We start from the raw sequence: 20,603 nt of genomic DNA on the forward strand, positions 1-20,603 counted from the left end.
AGGATGAGAGAAAACAAAGCCAGACCAGAAGCTGCAGCCACCCAGAGCTCCCTCTCCCACAGTGAGTGTGGGGCAAGGAGAGGAGAGGTTTCAGACTCCTCTCTTGGCTTGAGGTCAGATACAGTTCAACAGGGAATGTTGAATCATTCCCATAGATCAGGAAGTTGGTAGGCGAGCCTTTGCAAGTAGAGAGGAATATGAGGAGAAATAGTGGAGAAAGTAAGAGCGCAGAAGAAACGCCACCCCCAGCCACAGGCCAAAACCATTGCATAGACTGAGAAAGCAGAAGGACCTGGACACCTGCATTCAAACCCTAACTGGTTATTAGCTGGAGAAGCTGCCAGCTCTCTCTGCCCAGTCTCCTCATCTTGATACAGGGATTGTAATACTCAGTCTGGAAGGTTACTATGTGAATGGGCTAAAATGCCTGTACTTTAACTGCCTGACACAGAACCTGAAAATTGGGCTTTACCAAAGATTGAGAGGCAACGAGGGGAGAAAAAACAGAATGGGATTTGGAACTGGGGGTCCTGGTCTGTGAGGTTTGCTAGCTATGGGATCTGGGAATAAGGATGCCAAATTGAAGAAGCCAACAAACCAGCTGTCTGAGAACTTGGGTTCTAGTTGTGGCTCAGTTACTGGCTGAGTTTTACAAAGTCTCCAGCCTACTCTCATCTTTAAAGTTAGGAGAAAGAAGTTGGTAATTCTCAAGGACACTTTCCACACTGGCAGTCTGTAATTCCATCTTTTTCTTCCTCTCCCCCAAAGTAGAAGGATCTTCATCTATCAAGTGAGGAGAATAATCTCCCTCCTGCCAGGAGACACAATCAACCTCCTTAGATCAATCTTTGTTCCTTTTGTAAACAAGTTTGCTGGGTCCTTTCCCTTGAACTCATTTAATCAGGAAGGTGGAAAAATGCAGGACAATAGGAGGGCTGGAGGCTTAAGAGCCTGGGGTAGAGGCAAAAAAAGTGATAGATGATCTGAAATTACAGCCAGGTCACAGAGATCACGGCCCTGGGCCAACCTTGGCCTGGTCATGATGAACCTCGCCGTTCAACCCCAACTGGCCATTCATTGTTATTTCTCCTAGTGTACTTAGTTCAGGGCAGCGTACACAGAAGGTGCCTAATAAATGCCCTTTAGGAGACTGGCCCAGGTATTCATTTAACCTTGACAGAGTATAGGGTTAACTGAACTGAAAATCACTCAGGGCTATGTCCGTGCTATAAGCCTAGCATTCCAAGATACATAAGTGGTTCCTGTCATAGAAGGTGCATGATAGGCAAGAAACACCCACTCTGGTGACTGGCAAAGGCTCAGGTGGGAACAGTCCAAGGAGCCATGAGGACCCAGAGGGCCTGGGAAGGGACTACGGAAAAGGGAGACGTAAAGGATGAGTAGAATGAGCCGGATGAAGGGATGCCAGAAGAAGGTGCTCCAGGCAGGGGGGTCCTGCATAAAGGATAGGAGGTGAGGAAGAAGACGGCCTGGCTTCATGATTAAAGGCATAGACTCTGAAACTGGACTACCTGGGTTTGAATAGCTGTGTGGCCCAACCTCTTGGTTGCTCAGTTCCTCATCAGATAAGGAGAGAATAAAATTACCTTGTAAGTTATTGTGGGGATCTCAGTGAGCTAATAGCAAAGGGTCTGGCACATAAGAAACTTATATGTATGTTGTCTGAATCATTGCTCCTACTTGGTTTGGCTGACGCTGTGGGGATGAGAGGGTGTTGAGATAGAAAGGGAAGAGGTGAACAGGGACTTGCCAGTTCAGCTGAAGGATATGAAAGACACAGGAGACCACTGCCAAGTACAGGGGCAGATCTGGGCTCTCCCAGCTGCAGCAAGGAATGTGGTTTGGGAGGAAGGAATAACGGAGGTCTCGATGACCTGAAGGTGGATAGGGTGGAGGTTGGGGGGCAGACATAGCCGAGAGCCAGCAAACATAGAGTCTTGCAGTCAGGTGCCAGGGTCTGACATGGTGCTGACCTGCAGAGGCTCTGCAGTGACCAAGGCCCAGAAAGTTGTGAGGATGCAGCAGGTGTAGGGGAAGGAATGTGTATACATGGTGATACCAATGATGAGATTATTTGTCTACCATCCCCAAGAGCATCAGAACTCTTCACTGAAATTACACACTCCTGGGGAAAGATGATACCAAAATGACTGAGATGAAGCTTCTGGCCCCTGGCAGAATGGGGCCTCAAAATGGAAAGTAAGTTCAGTTACAGAAAAATAGGGAAAATTATGTTTCCTCTGCCTCTGAGGTTTGGAGATTGAGGTTTGCACCTGCTGTTTGTCTTTCTTCCCTCCAGACTGTGAACTCCAAGATGGCAAGGACAGGTCTACCTCTTTGCCACTATTTTGTCAGTGTCTAGCTCAGTGCTACGAATAAAGATGGACCAGTGATGGGCACTGTATGTTCATTACCTGGATTGACCTGTAATTTTATTGGCTCCATTTACAGATAGAAAAACAAAGTCAGGGTGGTGACATCATTTGCCGAACATCTCACAGGGGCCTAGATGGGATGCAGATCCAGTTCTACTGGCTTCAAAATGGTGCCGTTTCCACTAAGGCAATATGGAAGAGTCAGGAGGCTATTTGCATGTGATTTGTAGAATGATTTGCATATATGCATATATGCATATAGAGAGTTCCATGTGAGGTTTATTGTTGCTGTTCTCTACTAAGAGGCAATATGTTGCAGTGGGAAAAGTCCAGGCTTCAAGCAAGATAGTTGGGGGTCTCTGCTGGACCCAGAGTCCAGAGTGTGGGTCACATGATAGCAGCCACTCCAGGCCTTTTCCTGACCTGGCACCAGGCCCCTGTCTACCCTAAGCTGGGTCCATGGGCCCCAAATTTTGGAATCAGAGGGAGTCTGGCCTTGAAGAACCTGAAATTCACAGTCTTGGTTCTTACCATCCAACCCCTACCTCTGCTCATTTCACAGATGAAAAGATAAGCTCAGGGAAGTGAAAGGCCCATGACAACCCCTTAGTGGATCTGGTGTTTCACTTATAATATGAGGCTGTCAGGGATAGAGAGAGAGAGAGAGAGAGAGAGGAGAAGAGGGAGAATAGGTGAGGGATAGAGGTGGGAGGAAAACAGTGGGGGAGGGGAGGGAGAAAGCAGCAAAGGTGACCACTTCACTGGAGGAAACAGTAGGTTGGGCTTGGTCCTGGTGGTCCTGGTGGTCCTGGTGGTTGTGAGTGGTGTGTGTGTGTGTGTGTGTGTGTGTGTGTGTATAACTCTTCCATCTTCTTATCACCTGAGGGTAACCCTGAAGAATAAACTGCCCGAGGGAAGGCCAGCTCTATCTCCATAGTCTAGGCCCTGGTGGGCACCTTAGCACCTTGGCAGCAGAGCTCACGAATCCTCACAGCAGCCCCTTGAGTGGTCCCAACAACCCCAGGAAGCATCCATGAAAGAACATTCACTCTACCAGAAATCAGACACCTGAGGTCTAGTCCAGGCCAAACCTCTGACTTGCGGTACAGTCTTACTGGTGCAGAAATGAGGAGGGTTCAGCTAACGGCTCTCTCAGGAAAGCGGCAAGGAAGGTGGGGTGGCACACACAACACAGAAATGACACCCCTGGGTTTGGGTGCCCTGTGAGGGTTAGAGGAACCATACGTGGCACCTGCAAGTGCTCCATTAGTAACACCTATTTAGTGCTTATTGTATTGCAGACACTGTCCTAAATATTTTACAGGTATTAACTCATTTAATCTGCACAACAACCATATGAGGTAGGACGTCTATCATTATTTCCCTTCCCAGATAAGGGAACTGAGTCACAGAGAGGTTATGGAATGACCCCAAGGTCATACTGTACTATGTGGAAGAGCTGGGCTTCAGTGTCAGGCAGCCTAGCTCCAGAGGTCATGATCACACACACTCTGCTATAGGGCAACTCAGAAGCTCCTTTGACCTTTCATGTCATGGCTGGAGAATGAGGATAGTCTGGCCTCACAGAGCCCATGTGTGGGGTTTGGGGCAGCTGAGGGGTGATTGACAATCTGCCGTCCCACGGCCAAGGGGAGTCTTGAGGAAATCAAAGACTTGCCACCCTCACTGGCGCCCCTCCAGAGCTCTGTGATGACATGATTTCACTCTACTCCCAGCAGCAGGTGTGTCAGCAGCTTGGCTGTGAGGACCATGGTCCCAGCCAGATGGGGACGAACAGGGCCCACATGTCTGTTCCCCGCTCAAGGTCACTGAGCCAGTTAATGTGGAAGAAGCATTAACTGAGCTGAAGGTACCTCAGCCATCACCCTTCCAGGCCTTGGACCCTGCTGCTCTCCCCAGAACAAGGTGGGCTTGGAGGGGATCCAGCTGTGCCCTGTGGGGCTGTGGTCCAACTTGAGAGACCCTTGGGAAAGATGATGCCTCAGTCTCTCATTGGCAAAGTGGAGGAATGAGGCTGTCTTAAGCTGCCTCCAGAGGGATAAATTGTATCTCCAGGGACAGTGACAGAGCTAGGGAAGGAGGAAGACTGGGATTAAAGGGATGGGTCCCAAGCCACATGTGCCATGAATTCACTGTGTGATCTTGGGTAAGCTACTTTAGTTCCCTGTGCCTCCCCATTCTCATCTGTAAATGCACATCAACCATTGTGGGGTTCCCAGAGTACTATGTTCTCCCAGGCATAAAGCTTGGCTTTCTAGCACTTCCCATCTGTGAGTGGGGCAAAAGTGCGTGTACAGGCTCAGGAGACCCAGACTCAAAGCCCCCCCTCTGCTGTTTACTGGCTGTGTGACCTTAAGGCTCCTCTTTCTGAGCTCAGATTTGGAATCCCAGAGCCAACACAGCATTTGCTCCTCCCAGCAGCCCCATGGGATGAACGAGATAATCCCCATTTTCCAGATGTAGAAAATGACACTCCAGGATCCAGCCCTAGGCCTCAAATAGCTCACAGTTTAAAGGGAAGAAATAAATATCAATCAAATACATAACAAATCACGGCAATAAAGATGACCAGTGGGTAACCACAACAGAGGTGCAAAGCAGGGTCTGAAGGGAGTGGGAGAGGGGCCCACAGTGGGTATTTTGAATGAACCTTGGGAGATGGGAGATGTTTGCCAGGTTGCAAGGGGTGGGCAAAGGAGCAGCAGATTCAAAGGCCTGGTGATGGGAAGAAGATTGTCTGTTCAGGGTTAAATTGCGTGTGTGGTGGTTGGGGGGGGGGGGGTGGGGAGATCTAATGAGGCTTGGACCTGAGAACCTGGCAGGAGCCAGATCGTGGAGGGTTGTAAATGTCATGAGAAGGAATTGGAGTTTATCTTGAGAAGGTAGAGAGAAGGTTTTAAAAGGCTCTGCCAAGGAATAAACACTGATGGAAAGCCTGTGGGACGGCACTGAGTCTATCAACTCAGCACCATCCAGATTCCTTTTTGGAAAAGCAGGCTCAACAGAGAAAGCACCTGAGATGTACTTCTCTGTGTCTCAGGCCTTGTCTGTAAAATGTGATGGTGACCCTGCCCTCTGTCTACTGCCCACAGAGGAGGTGGGCCTGGGAGCTTGGGCCCCCAGAGCTGGAAGTATTGATGGTAAGGCTACTACTATCTTTTTTACAAAACAAGGACAAAATAGTTGTATCCAATCAGCCGGGGGAACAGGTCTGCTGCCAAGTTTAGTAAGTGACAGATGGCTGCAAGTAGAGGGTCTGGTAAAACCAGGAGGGACCTCGGAGAGGTTACTGCAAGGACAGCACTGGGAGGAAAGAGGATGGAAGTGAGAAAGGCCAAGGAGTAAGCTGGAGTGACAGCAGCAGGGAGCCGAGGCACCGGCCTTGGCTCTTCTGAGTGGCTCATCTTTGGGCAATCACTTCCTCTCCCTGAAACTCTGGCTCCTGGTCTGAAAGAAAGGGGGAGGCAATCATGCCTAATCACAGCACCGTAGACTCAATTATGAATGGGAAAAGAAGACTCATATTAATTTGCATGGTGCCTTAGAGTTTACAGAGCAGATTACCTGCGGCATCTTTGCAGACTGCCATGGGGAAGGGGGTAACATCTGTCCTGAGTGTCTGCTAAGTGCCAGGCACAGGACTGGGAGTTTGTCCACATCCATCTGACACCAGCTTCACAACAGCCTTTGCAAATGGGTACTGAAACTCTAATTATTTTACCTCTAAGGAAACTGATATCACACTGCTAGGAAGTGTGCTAGACAACTTTTGGCCCCAAGACTGTCTGATGGCAAATCACCATATATGTCCACAGCAGTCCACTGTCTCCCTCAAGTTGTATAATTTCTATTTTTTCTTTTTTAATATCCCTTTGACCTATGGTCATTTAGAGACTAAAATGAGACAAATGACTTACCTTCACCAGACCCGGGTTTGCTCATATGTAAAAATATAGTTAATATTAGTTTCCATCACATAGAAAATTTAATATAATTATAATAAATTACATTGAATTAGCAAAATATAAATAATTAAAATAAAATAAAATACGTAAGGTGCTTAGAACAGTGCTCGCCACATATACAGTGTCACATATTTTATATGTGGTGTACCCACTACACAGGTAAAAATGCAAAAGTATTGGTGAGAATGTGGGACATTACGAACTCTCACACATTGCTGGTGGCAGTATAGAGGTGTAGGTCTCAGAAATTTGGAGATATCGTTAAGTTTAAAATGCACATATCCTGTGGCCTGTCAACTGCCTTCCATGGTTATATGCCCTAGAAAAGCATTTGTGACTGATGAATGGATAAAGAAGATGTGGGATATATATATAATGGAATATTACTCAGCCATCAAAAGGAATGAAATCTTGCCATTTGCAACACGTGGTTGGAGATAGAATGTATTATGCTAAGCGAAGTAAGTCAGTCAGAGAAAGACAAAAACCACATGATTTCACTCATATGTGGAATTTAAGAAACAAACAGATGAACACATGAGAAGGGGGGAGAACAGGGAGAGGAAAACAAACCACAAGAGACTCTTAACTATAGAGAACAAACCAAGGGTTGATAGAGGGAGGTGGGTGGGAGATGGGCTAGTGGGTGATGGGTATAAGGAGGGCACTTGTTGGGGTGTTGTATGTAAGTGACGAATCACTGAATTCTACTCCTGAAACCAGTATTGCACAGTATGTTAACTAAAATTCAAAAAAAGACAAAAAGAAAATCATTTGCACATTTGCACAAAGCAACACACATATAAGGACATTTGTATCAGCATTGTTTGTAAGAAAAAACACTATCATCAATGGAATTGTCCATGAGGACAGACAGGTAGTTGAGGTGCAGACAGACATGGAGTGCATGGCAAAAAGAAATGAACTACAGCCACACTCACCAACATGGATATTGGGTGAACACAAGCACCAATGTACACAGGATGATACCTTTTTTTAAACATGCAAAACTAAACCCTACATTGTTTAGGCATGCTTACATGCATAATAAAACTATTAAGAAAGACAAAGACAAGATTCAAGCTTATGGTTATCTATGTGAGGAGGAAGGTGGAAAGCTGGACAAAGGATTTAAAAGGAATAGATAATATTCTGCTTCTAAAGCTGGTGAGTACCTGGGCATTCATTAAATTGTTATTTATATATTATTTATTGAGTATACTTATATTGCTGACGAACTAAATACATATGTATGCATGTATATATATTGTTGACTAAATATATATTTCATATGGATTAAATATTTAATAATAAATAAAAATGCAATTATAAAGAGATATCTCTGAGATGAAAAATTGTATCTTATTTACCTCTGATTGTCTGATACAAAGCATGCTTCCTGCCTCATAGTAGGTATTTCAAAAGTTGTTTCTTAAGTGAATGACTGAATTAATGAGTGAACAGATAGCTTCTAATCCTTACCTCCCTGCTTTACTGTACTCCTACTAACATATACATTGGCCTGGGGCCAGATTTCTTAATTTTGTAAACAAGAAAAGCCAAGCTAGGAAGTGTAGATGACTCTGTGTGGCTTATCCTCAACATAGCACATATGAAAGAATTCCATTTAGCCCTACCTATTCATCCATCCAACCATTCATCCACCCATTCTTCCATCCATACATGTAGCTAGTAAACATTTATTGAAAGAACTACTAATGGAGATCAGCTATAACCTCTTTAGAAATGAAGTACATTTGCATCCAAGATAATGACTCTGCATGTGACCACACTGTCCCAGAAGCCATCACAGTGCCCCAGTCGGATGTCAGGGATAGGCACAGGATGCTCATGAGATTTTGCAACTCACCTTGGCACACAAATGAAGAGGGTGTTTCCCCTGGGTGGACTCGTCCTGTGATGAATACCACCTTCTGCTCCGCCCCTTCCCGAAGGTTGTCTGTAACATAAAAATGGAAGGAGGTTGCTTAGGGGGCACAGGGAAAGCTGAGACTATGAGTTGGTATGGGAGAGAGGGGTAGGGAATCGTCTGGGTGCTTTATAGTCATTTCTTAAATCATTGGGTTAGAATCATGCAGGCCCAGTCATTGCTGACTAATTAAATTACATCCCTGGCTACCCAATATTAAAAGGCTACACTCCTGTTCTTTGGTATAATTGATCATATCAATATTACAATCATCTGAAGACGTCATGAGTGAAGTCAAATCCCAGATCCACTGATTATGACCCTAGGCAAGTTGTGTATCCTTTTTGAGTTTCAGTTTACTAATCTATAAACATGGATAGTAATAGTGATTAAATAAGCTTACATATTGCCTAGTATACAGTAAACATTCAGTAAATACTGGAGTAAAGAAAGTAGCTATTTATATCAGTAATAGTACTAGTAGCAGCTGCTATTTAATTAGCACCTTTTGAGTCATGCATATTACACACACTATTTATAGTCTTTACAGAAACATGCACAGTTAATATTCCTTTTATAGAGGCAGAAACTGATGCTCAGAGAGGTTATATAACTTGCTCAAAGTCACACAGCTAATAGGTGTGGGTTGAGCTGAGATTAGAATCCAAACCCTTGCTTGGCCTAGATGAAGTAATAGGGACCAGGTTTCTCTTTCAACTTAAGCAACTGAAAAGTTGCTTATATTATATTTGCAAATATACAAAACAACTGTTTTCAGACCAGAGGCAGTACAGGACTAATATATGAACAAAGGGACATACATGAAGTGTGCCCTATGATTGCCCTGGCTCTCTGCCAGGAGGCCCATTCCAGACCAAAGAGCAAAGAAGAGTTTCCTGAGCAGACCATGGAAGTCTCACTGCAATTAAACTTCAGAGAGTCTGAAGCAAGTTTGTAGCTTGCACATTCCAGAAAACTCTGCACATTCCAGAAAAGACAGAGCTCTGTGGAAAAGGAATCTTAGAAATTTGTAAAGGCGTCCTTAAGAGTGTTTTTTGGGGTCCCAAGATGTGCATGCATAGGGTCTCCATGACATCATGAGAAAGGGTCTCCACGGAATCATGAGAAAGTGATCAGGGAGAAGTGACCTGTGCAGCTCTCAGGGATCACTCAGGGATAAGAATCATTTGAGTTTCACCACGAAAGTGGTATTCCTCACTGATCATTCAGGGCATTCAGTAGAGAACCCAGAAAGGCCATGTCTTAATGGTGGGACTAAACTACTCCAGATTCATTCTAACAAAATGTTTAAATCACAAAAAGACCGAACTGAACAAAAGAAATTTAACTGCCTGCCATATAAAGTGCAACTCTCTTTAAGGGAAGACAACAAAATCCAGACATGTAACAATGTACAGTTCACAATGTCCAGCATGCAATAACAATCAACAGACATGCAAAGAAGTAGGAAAATATGGCCCCAAAGCAGAGCCCAAGCTCTTGCTGCTTTTACAGAAATCTCATTTGTATAATAAAGTTTAGCTATCATGCAAAGAGATTATAAGACAAAAGCAGTAGCCAAGAGTGACATTCCCAGAAGGAAGGGGCAGGGGGTTACTTAGTCACTGGCACCAGAAGGCCAGATTGACCCAGAATGGAACCATGATCTGAAGGAAATTCAGAAATAAACATTGTGAGAAGTTGGATTAAAGAATCCTATATGTATATTACGGGATGACCTGGAGGGAGAGGGGAGATAGAAATAATTAACAGCCTTTTTTTTTTGTTTCTGAAATGCTAGGGACAGGTTATTTTGAACGTGGTTTATGATCCCAATAGTCGCACCAACGTCAGAGACTAAAATAAAAAACATATGTATTAACTTTATTAAGCCTGGTTCTTAATAAAGTCCCAGGCTTGGGACTTGCCTGGTGCATTGGGGTGACCAGTATGGAGGTCATTTCTTCTCTAATCCTAGGCCTCTGAGAGGCAGCAACAAATACAGTGAAGCTAAAATACATTTTTCCCCCCACCCCAACCAAAAAAATAACATTCCTGAGAACTCACTCTGTGCTCAGCTCTGTGTTTGGCACCTTTAGGAACAAACGGGAAGAGAAATTTATGGTGTATAAGAGGAGTTAGACACCTAAGTATTTCCTAGACTAAATATAGGCTCTTCCAGGAAGAAGCTGCACTTTCATGGTTATTTTTAACGTCATTCCCAGGACTCTGTGTGGAATAGGTACTCAGGAATTTGCTATTGAATTAAGGAATAAAAAACACTCATACAGATCATGGCTTATCTTATTTAATCTTTATCACACCTCCATGTAGTGGACAGTATGAACCCCATTTCATAGTGAGGAACCAAGGCTCACAAAAGGAAGATCTGTGCCCAAGGTCATGTGGCTAGCAGTGGTGGAGTCGAGCCTCAGTTCCCAGCCTAGGACTCCTCTCATGACCCTGTCTCCTCCTGGATCGACCAACAGCAGTATCAGATGTCACATCTGCTGCACTTCTGTCTACAATGTACACAAGAGAGTTTGGTTTCGACCCTTTTTGCTGTGGTGGAAGTTGAGCTACTGCCTTAGTGTTTACAATTGTTTTTTCACTTACAAAACAAAAAATGAAATGCCACCAAGACCTTTTAAAAAACACTAACACTGACCCCATCTATCCCAGCAGTCCAGAAATGATAAATAGCATTACCAAGGCCCTCAGTGAAGGCTACCTTTATGGATGTCTCCCCTGACCTGGTATCAACTCAATTGCATTCAGCATTTCTGCTGACCACAGAGAAATGCAAAATGGGCATTCTATTTGCACACTAATTTTACTGAGCCCCTGCGTCTTCATAAAATGATAACATGGGGCTAATAAAAATCAAGCATCTCGGGTGCTAATATAAGCAAATGTTGATGCAGGCAGGTAACAAATTGCTTTGTCATTTAGGAGGCCGTAAAAGAGCATTATAATCATCTTTAGGCAAAATGGATGGGTCGCCTTTGCTTAGCTTTTAGCTTTCATTTGCAAAATCAATTTAAGGTAATGTAGCAGCTCTGAGGTGGTGTGACATGGGACACCCCCCACCCCCCACTGTCACTGAATCCCCAGACTCATGCAAAGCCAATTAAACATATTCTTGAAGGAGGCAGCTGGGATGATGAAGGAAGTATGCTTGAACAAAGCCAGGGTAGAAAAGAAGCTGAACAATGAGACCAAGAACAACCCGTAAGGGGTGATAAGTCTGAAAGTTCATTGAGGGTGACATGCTCAAGGGTACAAGGGCACACTCAAGGGGAACCGGATAGCCATTCCGGCCTCTTCAGTTAACAGAGGGAGTTTGAAGTCAAATGCGCTTTGTGTACGCACACGCATACACACTCATCCCTTTGTCATTATATCCCTCTATCATCCACTATTTCCTTACTTATAAAGTTTTTATTGAACACCTATTAGGTGGCCAGGCACTAGGCATTATTATCTTCATTTTACAGAAAACCAAGGCCAAGAGACATTAAGTGACTCGTCTTAGTGCTCACGGCCCATGATTGGCAGAGTGAGGCCCCACTCAGGCAGTCTGACTTCACCTATGTCCTTAACTTCCATGCCATTTTGCTTCTTGTGAAGGAGGACAATAATAGAAATCAGTTACAATAGCAACCAAGTAATATTTATTCAGTCCTTACTCTGTGCCAAGCACTTTACATGCATGACCTTATTTAATTTTCATAGCAACCCAATGAAAGTATTCCTACCCCTATTTTATAGATTAGGACATCAAGATCTAGAAAGGTGAAACAACTTGTCTACACCTGTGTAAGTAGCACATGTAGGGCCTGGATGAAACCCAGGTCTTTATGAATCTCAAATTTATGCTCTTAACATCTCTTGGAGATTAAATAGAGTCCTTGGGATGATTTTTAAATGCAGTCACAGGGACTCCTGGGCGGCTCAGTCAGTTGAGTGTCTGACTCTTGATTTTGGCTCAGGTCATGGTCCCAGGGTTGTGGGATTGAGCCCCATGTCAGGCTCCATGCTGAGCATGCAGCCTGCTTGGGATTCTCTTTCTCTTTCTCTCTCTCTCTCTGCCCTTCCCCCATCTCAAAAAAAAAAATACATCCATAAATTCTTTGTCAGTCTCCTCCCTTCAAGAAGTAGAGATAAGCCCTCTTCCATTCAGTGTGGGCTGGACAGACAGGCAGATAGTCTTGCTGTAACAGATAGAATACCATGGAGGGGGATGGCATGTCACCTTTGACATTAGGCTATAAAAAGACTGTGGCATTCGTCTTGAGTGCTCTCTCTCTCTCTGTCATCACTCACACTGAGAATTCCAGCTGCCATGACCTGACATTCAGGTAGCCCGTGGAGAGGCCCGTCTGGTGAGGGACTGAAGTACCCAGGAAGAGAGGCCAGCCAAAACCACATGAGCGAGCAAGCTTGAAGAGGATCCTCTAGTCCCAGGTGACAACCAGCCCTGGCCACCAGCTTCCCCCAACCTCCTGAGAGACCCTGAGCCCGGGCTGCCCAGTAGAGCTGCTCTTATACTCCTGGCCCACAGAAACTGGGAGATTGTAAGTTGTTGTGGTAAGATCCTGAGTTCTAGAGTAAGTTGTCAGGCAGCCATAGATAACTAATTAATCCCCCTAGAGATGGCCTAAGAAACTCTGTATCTTACCTATTGATGCCCAGCCTGAGTGAGACCAGGGCCATAACCTTGGTGTCAACATGGAGAGCCCTAACCGATCCAATCAGTTATCAGTGGATCTGTGGTTGGTGGAGGTGCTAGAAGATGCCAAGAGGCCCCAGAGAGCCCTAGCTGGGCCCTCTGAGGACAAAAGTTCACATGGTCAGTTTGGTCTCTCTCTTTCTATCTTCCCTGACAGTAATTTTGACAATAACTTGTCATAGGGAGTGAGGTGTTCTGTGGAGGAGGAAGGGGTGGAGAGCTGGGAGGGGGATGTGTAATGTTATAACAGGAGAAGGGTTTTTTATTCCTCAGATCTACGCGTTTGTTATTTTCCTGGCTTCGTGATCCCTGAAGGCCATCATAAAGTCAAGAAAATACCTTCCTACTGGTTTCCAAACCAAACTGGCTGCTGTGTTTCCTCTAACACTCCAGGGCCCAAACAGGTCCACACTACCACTAAAGCTGGAGAAAAAGAAATCCTGACACCAGTAACAGCACGGTTAGCTGGCATCTGCCTGAGGGCCTGCTCAGGGTTAGGATGGCCTGGTGACTGGTCTCCCTGTGCTGGCACCATCCTTGCTGGTCCGTCCTCCACCCAGCCACCCAAGCAGTCTTCCTGAAGCGCACATGGGAGCACACCATTCCCAGCTTGCAAACTCATGAGCAACTCCTGGCTGTCCTCCGGGCGAGTACAGCCTCCTCTGTGTGGCTCCCCTCTGGTAGCTGTTGGTGCTCACCTGTCCATCCCTTCCCCAGGCCCCAGCCTCAGCCAACTCCTGGCAGCTCCACAAGCACGAATGTTCTCTCACACCTCCACACTTGGGTACACGCTTTTCTCTCTGGGGGAAAAAAGCCAGCCCCCATCTCATCTGTCTGGCTTACTCCTACTCAGCCTTCCAGACTCTGCTCGGATGTTCCTCCTCTGAGGAGGGAGAGAGGGAACTATCATGTATCCAGGACTTCTTCTAGGCCAACCCTGGTGTTAATGTTGTGCTATATCTGACTTCCTCAGAGCAATAATTTTGATTTTCCCCTATAAAATATGGCATATTGAGGGTAATGTGAGGATATCATTCTGCTGTTGATACTGACAATAAAGAGGGAACAGGAGCTGGGAATGATAGTGAGAACATGCTCAAGGTGCAGAATTTCTTGTACATAAATTTATGAGAAAAATGGCATTTAGGAGGCATTGATAGAGCTTTTTCAGAGGCACTGAAGAACCAGTGAATTCATCTGGGTAGAGCTGAGGCTTGATGAAGGGCAAAGACATCCAGCCATGCTGACTGAGGGTGAAGCCAGCAGAAGGGGAGGTCTGGAGGAGGGAGACTGAGAAAGACACTGGTCCCTGTATTTTTTCTGTCCCCTAAGGGGGTCCCAGCCAGCTGGCTTCCCAAGCAGATGGACCAAGGCTCACATCCAGGCCCCACAGATTATGGCCCGTGAGTCCTCGGGTAAATTACTTACACATTCTGAGCCTCACTCAGTTCCCTGTGAAATGAGAGTAGTAATCCCCAGCTCACAAGAAAAACCTAAGCAAGAGACTTTAAGTCCCTGCCCTATGGCATTGCCTATAATTGCAGGTCCCATTTATTGAGAGAAAAGCCACAGAAATAGGGTTTCTCAGTACTATGGATATTTTCAGCAGGGTAACTGTTTGCATGGGGCCCTGTGCTGTGCGCTGTATGATGTATCCCTAGCCCCTGCCCACTAGATGCCAGGAGCACTCCACTCCCCTGTTGTGACAATCAAAAATAGTTTCAGACATCCCCAAACGTCCAACGTCTCCTTGGAGGCAAAATAGCCCCTGGTGTGAATATTTTATAAGCTTCTATAAGAATACTCTACCTATTCAAACTGGCCTTGTCACTATCTTCCCAAGCAAACTTTTAATCTCTTAGATTTTCTTTTCCCCAACTCCTCCCAAAAGCCTTCCCAGATATCTCCAGACTGTAGTGCCCTCACCCTCCTGTCTCTGACTTCACAGAGTTCATCTGGATCCCCTCATCTGGCCATAAATCATTGGCTGCCTTGCATAGCAGGATCAAAAGTCACATCTCAGATGTGGTATCTCAGGCAGAGGTATGCAATGGACCTTCAGAAACAGGCTGATGGCAGGAGGGCTCTCCCTGCCACCATCTGTCTTGTTCCTAGCACCCTCCAAGCACCTCCAGAAAACAGACCCAGAGCTGCCCACTCTGAATTCCTGCTGAGGCGGGGTCTCCTGGGAAACAGAAGGGAGGCTCTGAGACTGCCTCTAGGAGCTTTACTGGGAATTGGTCTCAGGAACACTTGTGAGAGGTGGGAGTTATGCAGGATTGAGGCGATCTCTAAGGTGACTTTAATCAATCCCATGGGGAGCTCTGGGCCAGGAGTGCCCTGCGCGGTTGTTCCAGGAGGCAATGGGGCAGGCTCTGTCTCGCACTGACTGGATACTGGATGCAAGTTGTCTCCAGGGCAGGGCTGGGACCTCAGGCAAGGCAGTGTCCTTTGGCTGAGTGCAAGTTCCAGGGAGGAAATCAGCTGTGAGCTGTCAGCCCCCACCACTCCTGGAAAGGGAGGGAATTGGTCCTGAAGGGGAGCGGGCAGGGTGGTACCTACACTGTCTACTACACCAGCCTTTAGCTGAAGCAGCTGAAGAGAACAGGGCAGACCTTAGGCCAAAAAAAACAGGAAGGCTGAGGACGAAGGGCTGTTTAGTGCAATTCCATACACAAGTTGTAACACTGATCAAATGCCAAACTTGGGGCTGGACCCTGAGGACATGGAGAGGAACCAGATGCTGTCCCTGCCATCTGGGAGTTCAAAGACTAATGGAGAAGAAAATCTCAAGCCTGGCTTTGCAGTTATAAACTTGAATCCTAGAGTCAAGCAGGTGGGTTAAACCCAAGCCCTGCTGCAAATGGCACTGAGCTCTGAGATCATTCATTTCCTCATCTGCAAAATGAGGATAATGATATTGACAAGGGATCTTGTGAGAATTAACTGAGATAATGCATTGGGTTTATGCACATGACCTGATGCATAGTACATACTTAAAAAATGGTAACTTACAAATGCTTAGAGGTCACTTGGTCCAGCTACTTGATCTTATAGATGCAGAAACTGAGGTCACTAGACTGTAAGCAACACTGGAGCCAAACTTTGTCTTTTTCACAATTTGTATTCCAACGGCCTCTCACACAGAAGGTGCTCAATAAATGCTGGTGGAATAGTTGTAGAGTACTTGTTGCCCTTTGGTTAAATGAGCTTATGAGGCTAGAACTGAGTGCTCAGGCTTTCCCCAACAGGTGCTCTGCCTTTCCTCTCTCCCAGCCTCCAGAAATTCCTCCCCAGATTCGGGTTGCAGCTTATTAGCAAATGCAAATTGAATTACGCTGTGCCCTTTTGCAACAAGGACAACAAAAACAGTTTCCCCAGGAAAAGAGGGCGAGAAGAGGTGAAAGCTGGGATGAAAGTCGAAGACAATACATTCTAATCAAACTTGATAAATATGTAAATTAGAGCAGCTAAACAGTTGGCTTTGACAAATGACTTGTCGGTAATGGATTTTTCCACAGCTAAGGCGAGAGAGTTCAGCCAGCCCGCTACTTTCCAGGCCGGCTCCAGCGGGCTGATGGGGCTGATGGGGCTGATGGGGCTGATGGGGCTGATGAGGCAGGCACCGGGATGCTAGGAGGTGGAGCAGAGAGCTAATGCTTCCTTTGATGCCATTTGTTGAGCACCTGCTGGCTGCTGGGCATAGTCTTCGAGGGGGAAAAAATCTCCTCGATGAAGAAGCCTAAGGAAAGCCAGGGAAGGTCCAGACTCACCAGACTCCAAAGCCTTGTGTCCTGAGGGGCCAAAGCAACCAGCTGTTGAAGAACATAAACTCAGTCCCTCCAGTGGTTCTATTGCCGCCTAGTGGTCTCACCAACTCAAGAGCTAGTGCCTTTCAGTTTTTTCTCCCCCCCACAGGACCTGACACAGTGGTGGTGTTCAGAAAAGAGATTTCCTTAGCTTGTTACATAGCTCCAAACAGACCCCTTCAAATACCCACTCTCATGTCTGTTTTTCCATCTGCAAATTAGCTGCTGGATATTCCCAGATACGGAATATAAAATAAAAAATTAGGTGTTGGATATTCCCAGATATGGAACACAAAAGGGAAAAAAAGCTGTTGGAGGCAGCTCAGCTGAAGGCCCAGAGAGCATGCAGTAGAAAGGAGCCCTGGATTGCAGATTCTCTGAAAAATGCAAGACCATTGTCATTTCATTGTAAGCATGAAACGTGTGTGTGTGTGTGTGGAGGGGAGGAGGGTATTAGCAATAGATAGCCAGAATAATTGCTATGAAATTGATGATTCTAGCAGGTTTTTAAACAATAGGTGAGAGGTGGTTACAAAGGAACAGGTTTTGAGCAGTTTCTGTGTGCCAGGCACTTTTCATACATTATGATCCAGGTCTCACCAGACTTGGGAAAATTGTTTTGTTTTCCTCTTATCACAGATAAGAAATCTGAGGTTACGTGCATTGCCCACCCTTGCCAACAAGCAAGAGTCACAGGTGGAATTTGAATCTGGTCTTTCTATCTCCTGAGACCAGTCTTTCTTCTGACACCTCCAAAGGGAATAGTTCATTCCTGAGTTATACCAGATAAAAGACGTTGTTTTGTGTGTGCAGGCATGCAGGCCCATGCATAGATCTGCCTTGACTCAAACTCCTACAAATTCCTGAGTTTTTTGTACAAAGTTATCAGAACTGAGGTACAAACAGAAATTCAAGTTGAATGGTTTGCAGGCTTGGAAAGACACTATTAATACAATTTCCCCAAACAGAGAACCAATATTTATGAGTGCTCGAAGTGCTCCAGGAAGAGTTTCCTGGTAGGGCTGAGAGTAATGTGATCCACACCCAGGGCTGAAGATCCGTCTTGCCCAGCGCTGGAGGAATTCAGATTTGAAGAGTGTTCTTTCCTTCCTATTGAGATCTTCATTGACTTGTATAAAAATACCACTTTCAATCTCAAATCCCCACTGGCATCTTTATATAAGCACTGAAAATGCTACTGGGCTTTGGAGATTTCATTTAATGAAGGAAAAGTATTTCTATTAAAGAGTGTAATTTTTTTTCTCTCTCAACACAACATCTTCAGAGGAGCCAGGGAAGCTGGATTGTTCCGGGCTCTGAGAAAACGAACGAACCCACGCCTCACCCATGACGTGGTTACACAGACTATGAAATGGCAACAGCCAAGGAAGGCAAGGAAGGGTGGGTGATGAGGAAAAAGAAGAGTGATTATAATAGATAAACTCCCACATGCCCATGACTTTACAGTTTAGGAAGCACTCTGTCTCTCACTAGGGGGGAGAGTTGTCACCACTCAAACTCAGTCCCCCATCTGTATGGTCTGAACAGTGGCCCCCTGCCCCTCGTGGGCCCTGTAATCCCTTCTCAGGCACACGACCCCACTCTCCTGCTTCGGGTCCTGCAGTGGCTCCCTGTATGCTAGAAGCAAACCCAGCTACTCACTCCCATCCCCCACCTCTTACCCCTCCCTCACTGCTCATCATGCTTGCTTCCACACTGGGGTTCTTTCCAGTTTCTCTGCCTGGTCTAGGTGGGCGGGGTGGGGGGGGGCTCCCCTGGGTTCTACGGGGCTGGCTCCTTATTGCTTAAGTCTCTTCCAATGAGGACGGTCGCTCCGAGGCAGCAGGGAATTTAAGTGCTATGGACCCAGGCCTAAAGTGGCACCTGGCAGACACACGTGCTGACGGCATATTGGTCGAGTCAGTAAGTACAGCTAACTGGCATTGAGTGATGTGTGTTGGGGAAGGGGAGGCCCCCAGGAATAAGACTGAAGACGTGGCTGAGGTCAGCAAATTACCCAAGGTCATGCAGCTGGTAATGGGTGAGAACAGAACGGATCCCTGTAGGATGAATGTTAAAACCTGTGTTCATTCTGCCTCCCTGGAGCTCCTCCAGGCCCTCACAGAGGGGCCACCGGGTGCGAGGGGGTGAGGGGCACTTACGGCTGTGCCACTCATCAGCTGTGTGGTCTTGGGAAGGTCCATCCGTGTCTGGATGCCGTGGTCTCCTCATCCATAAAAGGGGAATGATTTTGAGTAGTCCTGAGGACTAAATGAATTCAAATAAAGCACCAGTAGTAATAGTGCTTGTCACAGGATAAGCCCTCGACTACACGTGTGCTATTCTTAGTCATTCAACAGATACTTCTTGGGCTGCCCGCCACCCCCTTGCCCTGTGGAGCCTTCTGCACCCCCAGGCAGTCAGGCACCCTCTGCTCTTTTTCCTCCTCGCCCCTTCCGCTGTGACAGCAATTGCCCATCTCTATGATAGTAATTTGCTTCACTCTCAGGGCCTGCCTTTCCTCTCTGGAAACTCGGGAGCTTTTTGGGGGCAGAAGCCCTGTCCTGTTCATCTCTTCCTGGCACTCATTTCCTTTGCTGGAGACAGAGAAGGGCATTTTGACATGGTTGTTTTGATGCAAAAAGTTGCAAAATGGTCGCATCAAAATGTAAAATGCTTTTGAAAATTAGCAGGTATTGTATGAAGCCACTCCCCAACCCCCCCCCCCCCCCCCCCCCCCCCCCCCGCATGTCTGACCTGCACTCTCCTTCCCTCCTACCGGCTCCCTACTGCCCCTGCTCCCCTCATCGCCAGCCTGGACCTGGAGCCCACCCAAGCCTAATCTCTCCCCTCCCTGCCTCCCTAAGCCCCCTCAGAAGTCTTACCAGGGAGGGGTAAGTTTGGGGGCCGAGGGGAGGTAGCCTGAAATGTCTCCTTGGCACATTATCTGGTAACGTTTTTTAAAAAGGCTGAAGGTGTAATGGTTTGTTTCCTTGGCAGTGTCAAAATGTCCCCGTATCAAAATGGCTGGTGTTGGAGGAACTGCTTCAACATGGCTGAAACAAAAGGACTGTGTCAAAACGGTATGGACTCTGCAAAGGAGCCACCTGGCGTGTACCGGTCCTTGAGAATGGATTTAAAAACATACACCATTGGAAGTGGCTTAACAAAAAATCAGCTACACTTAACACCAACTCTCCTTGTGGTAATTCCTTTTTGATCCACTGAGGATGTTTCCACCACTATAAGGATCAGAGAAGTTAAGGATGCTGCCTGAATTCACACAGCAGCCCGCAGAACACAGATGCTTAGAACTGAGTATGGTCTAATTAACCTCCCCCAGTTTACAGGCAAGTCACCAAGAGAGAAAGTGACTTGGATTTTCACGTGTTGGACCTAGAACATGTGATCAGCTCTTGGATAACCTCTCTACCCTATGCATTGGATTCTGGATCACAGCATCACTACTGGGTTCCAGGCACACTCTCAACAGAAATGGAACAGCCGCTGACAAAGCTTAGCTAAAGCTCTAACTGCTAAAGTCCTAGGCATGCCACTTGAAAATTGGATTGGGCAAGTTCTCAGTAAAAGAAGCTTTAGTGTCCAACCAGGCAGGTTGTCAATATCCCATTAACCAGGCAGCCTACTGGAGCAGGAAGGCCTCTTGGTGGCCCCGGTACATATTGGGGAAGGAGGACTTCTGCTGTGTGGGGCACACTCACAGAGCTCTTTGCATCTATATCCACAATT

The 20,603-nt window shown here is 46.3% G+C and overlaps 1 protein-coding gene across 4 annotated transcripts in view; it reads right to left on the minus strand.

Moving 5' to 3' along the window:
• LOC122227036 (BEN domain-containing protein 5) overlaps positions 1–20,603 on the minus strand; it is a 1,450,833-nt gene that overhangs the window by 125,762 nt on the left and 1,304,468 nt on the right. For all 4 annotated transcript variants that reach the window (XM_042951161.1, XM_042951163.1, XM_042951160.1 and 1 more), the window contains exon 7: positions 8,253–8,342. In XM_042951161.1, coding sequence (XP_042807095.1) covers positions 8,253–8,342 — 90 coding nt within the window. The remainder of the gene's footprint in view (positions 1–8,252; positions 8,343–20,603) is intronic.

Source organism: Panthera leo, chromosome C1 (assembly GCF_018350215.1).
Source record: "Panthera leo isolate Ple1 chromosome C1, P.leo_Ple1_pat1.1, whole genome shotgun sequence".
Lineage (NCBI taxonomy): Eukaryota > Metazoa > Chordata > Mammalia > Carnivora > Felidae > Panthera > Panthera leo.